Consider the following 10,585-nt stretch of genomic DNA (forward strand, 5'->3'; position numbering starts at 1 on the left):
AGGTGTTTGATCAGGTAACTAGCATGTACAGAGGAGAAAAATCAAGATAACTCAAGTTACTGGTGTGCAGAGATGTACAAAATAGAGAATACTGGAGGTGAAGTTTGCTTGTGGTAAAGACTAGTGGTTTCTTAACACTGCAGGATTGATGGATAGATATGTCTGGCAATCAAGGACATATGGAGGTCTCAAGTGGGTTCTGAGCTGCAAATGTAGGTGTGTGAGTTAACAGCAGATTTGTGGTTGTTGAAACTATAGGATCAGCACTGGAAAATGTGTAAACCATGAAGTGCCTTGGGACAGGCTTCAGGGAGCTTCATTTAGCATTTGTAGGAAGAAGTTCAGACAAAAGGGAAGGAAGACCAAGCTCAAGGATAGAAGAATCAGGAAAGTGCATGTCATGAAAACCAACAGGCAGATAGTTTAAAGGACATAAATGACTGACATTGTGAAATGCAGAAAAGAAGTCCAGGAAGACGAAAATTGAGGAACACTCACCTTATGGGATAGTTAGAAAGCTACTGCAGACTTCAGAAGGAGAAGTTTCAGTAGACTGTGGGGTGGAAGCAGATGGAACGGGTTGAGGTATAAACGAGAGGTGAAGCGGAGGAGATAGCAAATGCAGATGGAACTTCTGTGAGATTTGGCTAAGAGGGATGAGAGTTATGGGACTGTAAACAGTTACGATCTCAGGCCCAAGAGTTAGGTTTTACCTGGAAGAGGCTTCTGTGAAGTGCCTTCAGAGCAGCATGCCTTGAGTAACAGAAGCAACCTTAGATAGCTAAGATGCAAGGACCTGGAAAAGAGAGAAGGGGGTGCCAAGGCACAGGTGGGGGGTCGGCCCTGAGTGAGGGTGTGAGGGAGTGAGGGCATTTGCGTGTTTGTAGTTAAAGATATTAATGGTTAGAAAACAAATCATATAGTATAAAATATTACAATGAAGAGGAGCAGTGTCCCCTTTAACCTTCCCTTCCCACATTCATACTTCAGTCGTAACTGAAGCAGTTTCTTTGTAATGTGAGCATATGATTAAGACAAAGAGCCTGTATAAAAACTCACTGTGTTGAACACACTTGCTAACACAATGCTCGTGCAGACTTCATTATTTAAAGATTTTTGAATCTTTAAATATTTAGATTTTAATAGGTAAATAAATACACATTGTACAAAAACACAAAAGGTTAAAAAAAAAAAAAAGGACATGCAGGGAAGAGTTAGTTTCTCTGATATTCCTGTCCCTCAATATTCAACTTTGTTTCTGAAACAACCCCAATTACTGGTTTCCTAGAAATATCCAGTAATCCTCATGCAGATATTACATGATTCCCAGAGGCCCACCTGCCCCTTAGATGCATTCTCTGTTTATCAAAAAATCATCATCCCTCTCTCATGTTGGCAAATCACAGAGTTCTTTTCTTAGATAAGTCTGATCTTCCTTTACTTTATCAAATGTCAATGATAATCCAAACAATTTACAGATTTTTATAATTTTGGAGTCACTTAGTGATTCCTGAGGTAAGGTAAAGCAAATCTAAAATTCTCTTGATGTGACAGATTTTATTCTCATGTTCCTTTGATAATTCCCTTCCTCCAGCAGGCTCCACCTCTAATTCCTACAATTTCAACATAAAATAGAATGTGCTGAATGCAGCTCACCCACCCCAAGGGCGTCTCTGTACCTTCTGGCACCCCTGAAAGATGTTTTGTAATAGCATCCGAGATGACTGGCCTGTTTGATCTAGGGGGCACCCGTCTTGACTGGCCTTCTGCTCGCCCCCCCCGTTGCAGTTTTACTTGCCAAAAGTGACCCCCAGGGCGTCTCCCTTCCACACAGCTCCGTGCTGGGCTCCACACCAGACAGCTGGGCTTCTCACCTTTAAAGTTTGAGAGTGCATTGAGATCGTTTTGGCCCCAACACCTCTAATCCTTCACTTTACAGGAAACAAAGCAAAACAAAACTGTGTGTGTGTTCTGCACCAGAGCCCAGTGGGACTGAGGGAAACTCGGAGGGAACCAGCTGCCCTGCGCACACGTTAGACTTTTGCCCCTGTGCTCAGGTCCGACTGCACCTGCCCCCTCCAGAGTGGCCTCCGGCTTTGCCCTGCCCACCCGTGGGTCACATCTTCCTGCTGGACTTGGCAGCAGCGGGGTCTGAGGGCGCCGTCCCCCCACTGCCTTCTGCTGGCAGGGCGCCCCTGGGGGAGGGAGGAAGCAGGACAATCGGATTTCCCCTAGAAAGGCTCCAGTACAAAGAAGGACACTCCTGTTTAAGCTTTTGACATTTTGAAGTTATTGATTAGTTGTTATGATTAGTTGGCTATTCTTAATAGTTTTTCTCCTCCCCAGAGCATACTCTTCTTGACGATTTACCATATAACATGTATTATTTTAGGTCTTTCTTTGGGTTTGACAGCAAAATTTTGAGATGGACATCAGTATCATTTCTAATTTACAACTGTACATCTTTAGGGAGATTTCAGGAAATATGTAATGTCACAGAGCAGCGGTCCTTGCAACTGAGTGCCCAAACAATTTGGTTTTTCCCAAGGAGGGCAGTGAGCAGTGCTAGCTGAAATGTTACTGTGGTTTGAAAAAGATCTTATTAATGGGTCTGTGCCAGCCGCATTTTGTTTATTTAGGTAAAAATATCCATGAATTGAATGACGGTGGAATAAACAGCGTACAGAGCTTCATTCCTTGAGTGCATTAAGAAAGCCTAAAAACCTCCGAAATGACTTTTGAACAGATAATAAATTTAAGGAGTTAATTGAATTAAAAGGAGAAAGTAGTGCAAAACATTCAAAAGTCTAAGTGGAAAAGCTTATAAATGGGTGCAATCCACACACTGAGTCATTTGTTTTTTTTTAAGAAGATGGGATAAGATGACTTTTGGGTTTCTGATGGACCACAAACGACTTGTGGTGATGAGGGCACAGAGACCTGGTAGGTGTATACATTTGAAAACGTGGTGCCTTCGAGAAGAGACCCAGCCTGCGTCTGCCGTGGCTTAGAAGGCTCTTGTTGCCTGGTTGAAGCCCACAGTGGACACAAGCTCAGCATGGGACTCTCGGCACCGAGGAGACAGAGGCACAGCCTTGCGGCCCGGGCAACGCAGTTAATGGAAAAGAACAGCCTAGCAGCCAACTGATCACGGTAAAGAGGAAAACTGAGGTTAATGGTGAAGATATGACCAGATGTAGATTTCAGGATGAGCACAGCCTGGTCTCAACCATCCAAGGGAACAAAGCTGGCTGCTGGGTAGGTGAAATTGAATCAGGTAGCATGTTTCAAATTCAGGACGTATCACAGCTGACAGAGAATTTCCTGTGTTCCCAAATTGCCACATGCCATGGGCTCAGATCTGAGACAGGGTCTAGTGGTGAATCACTGAGCACTTGCTCTGGTGAGGAGGATTCTGAACAAGGAAGCTTCCTCATATCAATCTGAGTGTGCCAAGTCATTTTTTGAACTACGCAAATGGTATTCTGGTTGGGAAATAAGTGCATCCTCCCCTCCTGGACTGTCCCCCAGTATGAGGCCGTCTGGCCCTATAAAAGGAGCCTCCACCCCACAGATGCCACCCGTCTATGCCCAGTACAGATCACCTTTGGAGACTCTGGTGAGTACAAATCTTAGGGCCCTTTCTGGATGGTGTTGAAACTTAACTGGGAGTGGCGAAGAAAGGACTACTTATTGTTACCAAATCATGTTCATGTGGGGAGAAGAAGATGATGAGGTTTGGCTGGTAAAAATAATTACAAAATATTTTATCTGGTGTTTGATGGATAATCTTGAGAAAGCAATGAGGGAAATGAAGTCAAAGGTACAATTTAAGACGGAAAGAGAGCAAGGGATGGCAGATGCTCACCTGTTCCTTGCTTCACATCAGTTCTGATGTGTCCTCTCACAGTGCATTCTTCTTGGGTGCTGAGTTTGAGTCTTTGCATTTCCTTCCAAAACCCATGGCTCAGTAATATGGACAGTTCAGTCAAGCCTGCCAGCAGGACCCATGGGAGAGGCTATAAGTAGAGATCTATTTTGGAATTGGTTAGCATTTTACTATCTGCGTTCTCCTCCAGATAGTATTTGCATTCACATAAACTAGCTCCTGCCTTATAGGCAATTTTGTCTTTACAAAGTGGTAAAATGAGAGATTTTCCAGAACACACTGAGCAGCTGAGGGCTGGAGGTGCTAAAAGGGAAGAATGAAGAAGCAACATGGAATCATAGGACAACATTAGGGATCAAAGTGGATGCTTGGACATTAGAGGGTCTGTGGTCCAGCTAATGGTTCCACCAAAAGAAACCTCTCTCTTATGAAGGCTGTCACCTGTTTTATTTCAGATTCCCTGGTGCCCAGGAAAGATGTCTTACCAGCGGCAGGAACAGTGCAAGCAGCCCTGCCAGCCCCCTCCTGTGTTCATCCCTAAATGTCCTGAGCCATGTCCACCTCCAAAGTGTCCTGAGCCGTGCCCGCCTCCAAAGTGTCCTGAGCCGTGCCCGCCTCCCTCATGTCCTCCGGTGCAGTGCCCTCCTCAGCCTTGCCAGCCGAAATGCCCTCCTGTGCAACCGTACCCATGCCAGCAGATGTGTCCACCCAAGAGTAAATAAGACCAGAATTCATCAGGACCATGAGACAAGATCCAGTGGTTCTTCCTGATTCTGAGACTCCCCACTCCCTCACACAGTGATGACTGCACCTCCCCCACCTTTCCACCTGAGAGGACAGCGGACAGATGAGAGGCTCAGTTCCTGAAGTTGACTTCACGTTGCTGGAAGTTGGGAGGCAGGACCGAGGTCCGCTTTCCTGCAAAGCAGCACCCCCTGTTCTTGCTTCTCTCCCTTCTGCCTGTGACGTAGGCCTTGATCCCTAGCCTATGAGCAATTGCAACTATTTTTTGCTTCTTCAATAAAGCACGTTTCATGGTTGAACCTGAATGACTTTTGTTTTCAGCCTGTGATTTTATTCCCTTCTCTCAGCTATATCAGATGATTGCTCCTTTTCTATCCTGTTCAATTATTAGATTCAGGTTTTTACCACCATTGAATCCAATCTTGACTGAAAAATGCCATTTGCGTTGGGTACATCAAAGAATTCTCTCTTATTGGTTTTACCCAATTTCAACTCCTTTCTAGTGTGTTTGATTTTGAAAACATTATTTGACCTCTATCAGTTTCAGATTCCTTCTCTGTAAGAAGGAAGCAGGATGATGTCTTCAGCTCGATGTACTCCTAGTTCATTCATTCATTCGCTTACAGTGCTTTAGATTGCCTGTCAGGGGCAGGCAGCATTTTATGTGCTGAGGACATGGGTACTGGTAACAAACGACGTCCCTGCCTCATGAAGTAAACAGACAATGCAGAATCAATGAATACAAAATTATGGAAGATAAAGCCGGGAAACGATATTTTCCATGACTAAAATAAACCAAAATGGAGGAAAAGATGGGATGAGGACCGTGGACTCTGGCACAGAGGCCAAGGAATGCTCCTCCTACGTGAGATTTGGACAGAGAGGAGCGGTTTTTGGTGCTCTCTGGGGACAGAGTGTTCCAAGGAGAGGAACAGCCTGTGCAGAGACACAGCCTAGGCAGAGCTAAGCGTCCTGCAAGGTTAGGGAGAGGGGTCAAGGGGACCGTGGTAGGGATTGAGGGTGCAGAGGTCACAGGGCTCAGGTCATGTTGGGGTCGACAGGCCAAGGAAATGATTTTGGATTTTCTAAGTTGGGGTGATAAGATTCTGCTGGCTAAAGGAATGTAAACTTCTGTATTACATCTTTATAAGTTTCAACTGTCATAAAATTGCTTTTTGAGAAGATCAAATACAGTTAATGGTATTTGCAGCATTTGGACTAAAAGTGTGCACGGTTGTTCCAACGTATTTCCATAATGGGTTTAACTAAGAGCAGGACAATTTAAAATTCACGTGGCAGGGAAGGATATTGTGGCGAAGAGATGACCAAGTAATGGTAGCCCTGTCAATTTCCCCACCTTAAAAGGAAAGCAAATCAATTCATTCTTGTCCAAGCATAGCTGGCAAAATTGCACTTGGAGCTAAGGTTGAAGCAAAGGCTTAGGTTAAAATTCAGAAAATAATCTAGGAAGATAGAACTACACAGGCTGTACTGGATGACTCCAGATCATTTCTATTAAGGCTCAGATCGGGAAGAGGCAGCAGGCCTGAAGTGGTAACTGGCAGCTTATAATTACTTTTTTCTTTCTATTCTTTCTTCAATTCTTTTTTCTTCCTTCTCATCCATTTCATCTTTTTAAATGAAACTTTATTTTGAAATACAACATGATCGCACAGCAGTATAGAATTAGTAGAATTACATCAGCCCCATTGGAACTGCCTGCAATCTCGAGAGGGCATTGCAGTGTACTACGTATGCCCGACGCGTCCCTGACTAATCCTCCTTGTGCAGTATTCTGAATCCTGAAAACTACCGTCATAGACTCCTTGCTTCTCGTTACATCCGTCCATCAATTGAGGCATCTACGCAGTTCTACTGTATTTATGATTTTATAAAGGGGTCGTGATATGCAATCTCTCATGCCATTCTACCTTCGCTGAACAGTATATTAAGGTATCATTTAAAATTTACCCTGGTCTTTCATGTAGATCTATTCCTGTTGTTTCTTAGTCTCTCATCATAAGAGTAGTGTATTTAATGCTCTATTGTTGATGGCCTTTGCTTCCCGTGTAAAGCGTAGTGAACATTTTCTTCACGTCTGTGAGTGTATGCAGGCACACATTGTCTCAGTGTATATTGCCAGGAGAAAACATGGATCACATACTCCGGTAGGTAAGGACAAAACTATAGTAGATATGGACAAAAACGTTTGTACCAACTAGACCTTCTGCCAGATGTGGAGGAGAGTTTCTGTCGACTCTGCCTCCTGAAATCAATTGTCAGTTTAAAAAACTTTTGACAGCATTGTGGATGTGAGGCTGATTTTCCATTATGGATTTAATTCATCCACACCAAATACCAATTATCTTTAATATTTTTATCTCCTTATTTGAAAAGTTATGGGTTTATAAAAAAATCCTGCATACAATACAGGGTTACCATATACCACCCTATTATTAACATCTTGCATTGGTGTAAAAATTTTGTACAATTGATAACAAGACAGTTTTATAATTGCACTGTTAACTATAGTCCATGACTTAATTTAGAGTTCACTGTCTGTGTATTGTAGTTCCATGGATTTTTTTTTATTTTAATTCTATTAGCATATATACAATCTAACATTTTTCCTTTTAATCACATTTAGAAATATTTTCTGGGGCTGTTAATCATGTTTAATTATGTTTATAATGTTATGCTATCATCATCACTAACCATTACCAAACCACTTCCATCATTCCAAATAAGAACCCTGTATATTTTAAGCCTTCACTCCCCATTCTCTCTCCAAGCCCCATTCCCTGGTAACCTATGTTCTAGATTCTGACTTGAAGAGTTTGCTCGCTCTAATTATATTAAATCAGTGAGAACATACAGTATGTGTCCTTTTGTGTGTGACTTATTTCACTCAGTAAGATGTCATCAAGGTTTATCCATGTTGTCACATGTATAAGAATTTCATTCCTTCCCCTTTTACGGTTGAGTTATATTCCACGGTATGTACATACCACATTTTATTTATCCATTCAGTGGTTGAGAGACACTTAGGTTGCTTTTATCTTTTGGCAATTGTGAATAATGGTCGCTATTAATATGGATGTGTAAATATTGCCAGGAGTCCCTGCTTTCAACTTTCTTGAGTATTTACCAAGTAGTGGGATTGCTGGGTCCTATGGTAACTCTCTACTTAGCTTCCTGAGGAATCTCCAAACTGTCTTCCATAGCAGCTGTGCTATTTTACACCCACCAGCAAGGAATGAATGTTCCTATTTTTCCACATACTCTCCAACATTTGTTATTTTCTGATTTCTTAATAGCAGCCATTGTAATGGGCATGAAATGGTATCTCGTTGTGGTTTTGATTTACATTTCCCTGATGGCTAATAATGTTAAGCATATTTTCATGTGCTTCCTGGCCATTTATTTATCTTGTTTGGAGAGATGTCTATTCACGTGCTTTGCCCATTTTAATTTATTTTTGTCTTTTTCTTGATAAGCTGTAGGATATTTTTATATACTCTGGGTATTAAATCATTATCAGTATATGATTACCAAATGTTTTCTCTCACTGAGTAGGTTGTCATTTTACTTTCAAGTCCCTTGAGGCACAAAAGGTTTTTTTTTTTTTGATGAGATCCCGTTTATCTATTCTTTTTTTCTTGCTTTGCTTTGGGTGTAAAGTCTAAGAAACTCTTGTCTAACACAAGGTCTTCACGAGGCTTCCTCTACTTTCTTCCAGGAGTTTGTTAGAAACAGCTCTTAACATTCAGGAGTTTGGTCTATATTGAGTTGAGTTTTGCATAAGATGTGAGGTAGTGATCCTTCTTTATTTTGCAAATGGTTATCCAGTTTCCCCAGCACCATTTATTGAAGAATCTGTTCTTTCTCAACTGAGTGGTCTCTACCCCCTTGTCAAGAATGAGTTGGCCATAAATGGGAGGTTTGATTTGTGAGCGTGTTTTTATTTGATTCCATTGGCCTATGTGTCTGTCCTTCACCAAAATTGTGGCTTTGTAATAAGTTTTAAGGTCAGGAAGGATGGACCCTCCAACTTCAGTCCTCTTTTCCAAGATGGCTTTAGGGATTTGGGGCCCTTTGCCCTTCCATATAAATTTGTCATAGGCTTTTCCATTTCTGAAAGAAGATTGTTGGAATTTTGACGGGGATTGTACGGATTCTAAAAATTGCTCTGGGTAATAGAGATATCTCAATGATATTTAGTTTTCAATAGATGAACAAGGAATGTCTTTCCACTTATTTGGGCCATCTTTTATTTCTTTAAGAAGTGTTTTGTAGTTTTCTGTGTGCAAGTCCTTTACATCTTGGTTACATTTGTTCCTTGATTTTTTTTAGATTCTATTGTGGCTGGATTTTTTTTTGGTATTGATTTCTTCTTCTGATTGTTCATTGCTTGCGCATAGAATGTTAGTTATGGGTTTTATATATATGCTCTTTATCGTGTCGAGGGAGTTTCCTCCTTTCCTAGCGTTCTAAGTGTTTTTATTAGGAAGGGAGATTTGAAAAAAAAAAAAAGAGGGCTTGATTTTGTCAAATGCCTTCCTGTATCAATCGGAATGATCATGTTTGTTTGTTTGTTTGTTTTTTGTCTGGGCTGGTACCGGGAATTGAACCCGGGTACTGGTATAGCAGGTGAGAAGTCCGCCTGCTGAGCCACCATGTCCCACCCTGATCATGTGTTTTTGTTCCTCCTTGTTTTAGTTCTTGTGTTTCTTTTCATGTTGTTCATTTATTTTTTTTTTGTTCCTCATTCTTTTCATATGATGAATTATATTAATTGATTTTCTTATGTTGAACCAACCTTCCATACTAAGTGGGTCATTCTTTTAACGTACCGTTGTATTCACTTTGCCAGTATTTTCTTGAAGATTTTTGCATCTAAATTCATAAAAGATACTCGTCTGTAGTTTTCTTGTATAGGAATATCTATCTTCTATGGTATGAGGGTGATGTTGGCCTCATAGAATGAATTGCGGAGTCTTCCCTCTTCTTCATTTTTTTGGGGGAGAGTTTACACAGAATTGGAATTAAGTCTTCTTGGAATGCTTGGTAAAATACCCCTGTGAATCCGTATAGTCCTGGGCTTTTCTTTATTTTGATGTTTTTGAATACTGATTCAAACTCTTTAATAGGAATTGTTTGCTGAGGTCTACTATTTCTTTGAGTCAATGTAGGTAGTTTAAATGTTTCGAAGAATTTGTCAGTTTAATATAGGTTGTCTAATTTATTGGCATAGAGTTGTCCATGTTATCTCAGCAGTATCAATAGTAATGTCCTCCTTTTCATTTCTGATTTTCATTATTTGTATCCTCTCTTTTTTCTCTTTGTCAGTCTAGCTAAAGTTTTTCAATTTTCAAAAAAACCAGGTTTTATTTTTGAGGTTTATATCTATTGGCCTTTTTTTTTTTATTTTCATTTTTCTCCACTCTACTTTTGTTGTTTCCTTTCTTCCATCTGCTTTGGGCTTAGTTTGTACTTCTTTTTCTAGTTTTTCCAGTTCTGAGGTTAGATCTCTGATGTGAAGTCTTCTTTTGTAATGTAAGCATTTAGAGGTATAAATTTCTCTCCAGCACTGCATTCACAGCATCTTTTATGTTTGGGTATCCTGTAATTGTCATTTTCGTTCACCTCAAGATCTTTCCTGATTATGATTGTGATTTCTTCTTTAACCCATTTGTTGGTTGAGAGTTTTTTTGTTTTTTGTTTTTTGGTTTTTTTTTTTTTTACTTTCTCTCTCTCTCTCTCTCTCTCTCTTTTTTTTTTTTTGCATGGGCAGACACAGGAATTGAGCTCAGGTCTCAGGCATGGCAGGCGAGAACTCTGCCACTGAGCCACCATGGCTTGCCCAAGAATTGTTTTTTTTTAATTTCCAAGTGTTTGTGAATTTTATATTTCTCCCCTTGTTAATTTCTAGCCTCACTCTATTGTGGTCAG

General features: G+C 40.8%; 1 protein-coding gene across 1 annotated transcript; it reads left to right on the forward strand.

Annotated features, from left to right (window-relative positions):
* The first annotated feature begins 3,517 nt into the window (after positions 1 to 3,517).
* On the forward strand, positions 3,518 to 4,938 carry LOC143678688 (uncharacterized). Its single transcript, XM_077155658.1, has 2 exons — positions 3,518 to 3,619; positions 4,345 to 4,938. The coding sequence occupies exons 1-2, from the start codon at positions 3,533 to 3,535 to the stop codon at positions 4,609 to 4,611; spliced, it is 354 nt and encodes a 117-aa protein (XP_077011773.1). The 5' UTR covers positions 3,518 to 3,532; the 3' UTR covers positions 4,612 to 4,938.
* Positions 4,939 to 10,585: the final 5,647 nt, after the last annotated feature.

The sequence above is a fragment of the Tamandua tetradactyla genome, chromosome 4, assembly GCF_023851605.1.
Source record: "Tamandua tetradactyla isolate mTamTet1 chromosome 4, mTamTet1.pri, whole genome shotgun sequence".
Classification (NCBI taxonomy): domain Eukaryota; kingdom Metazoa; phylum Chordata; class Mammalia; order Pilosa; family Myrmecophagidae; genus Tamandua; species Tamandua tetradactyla.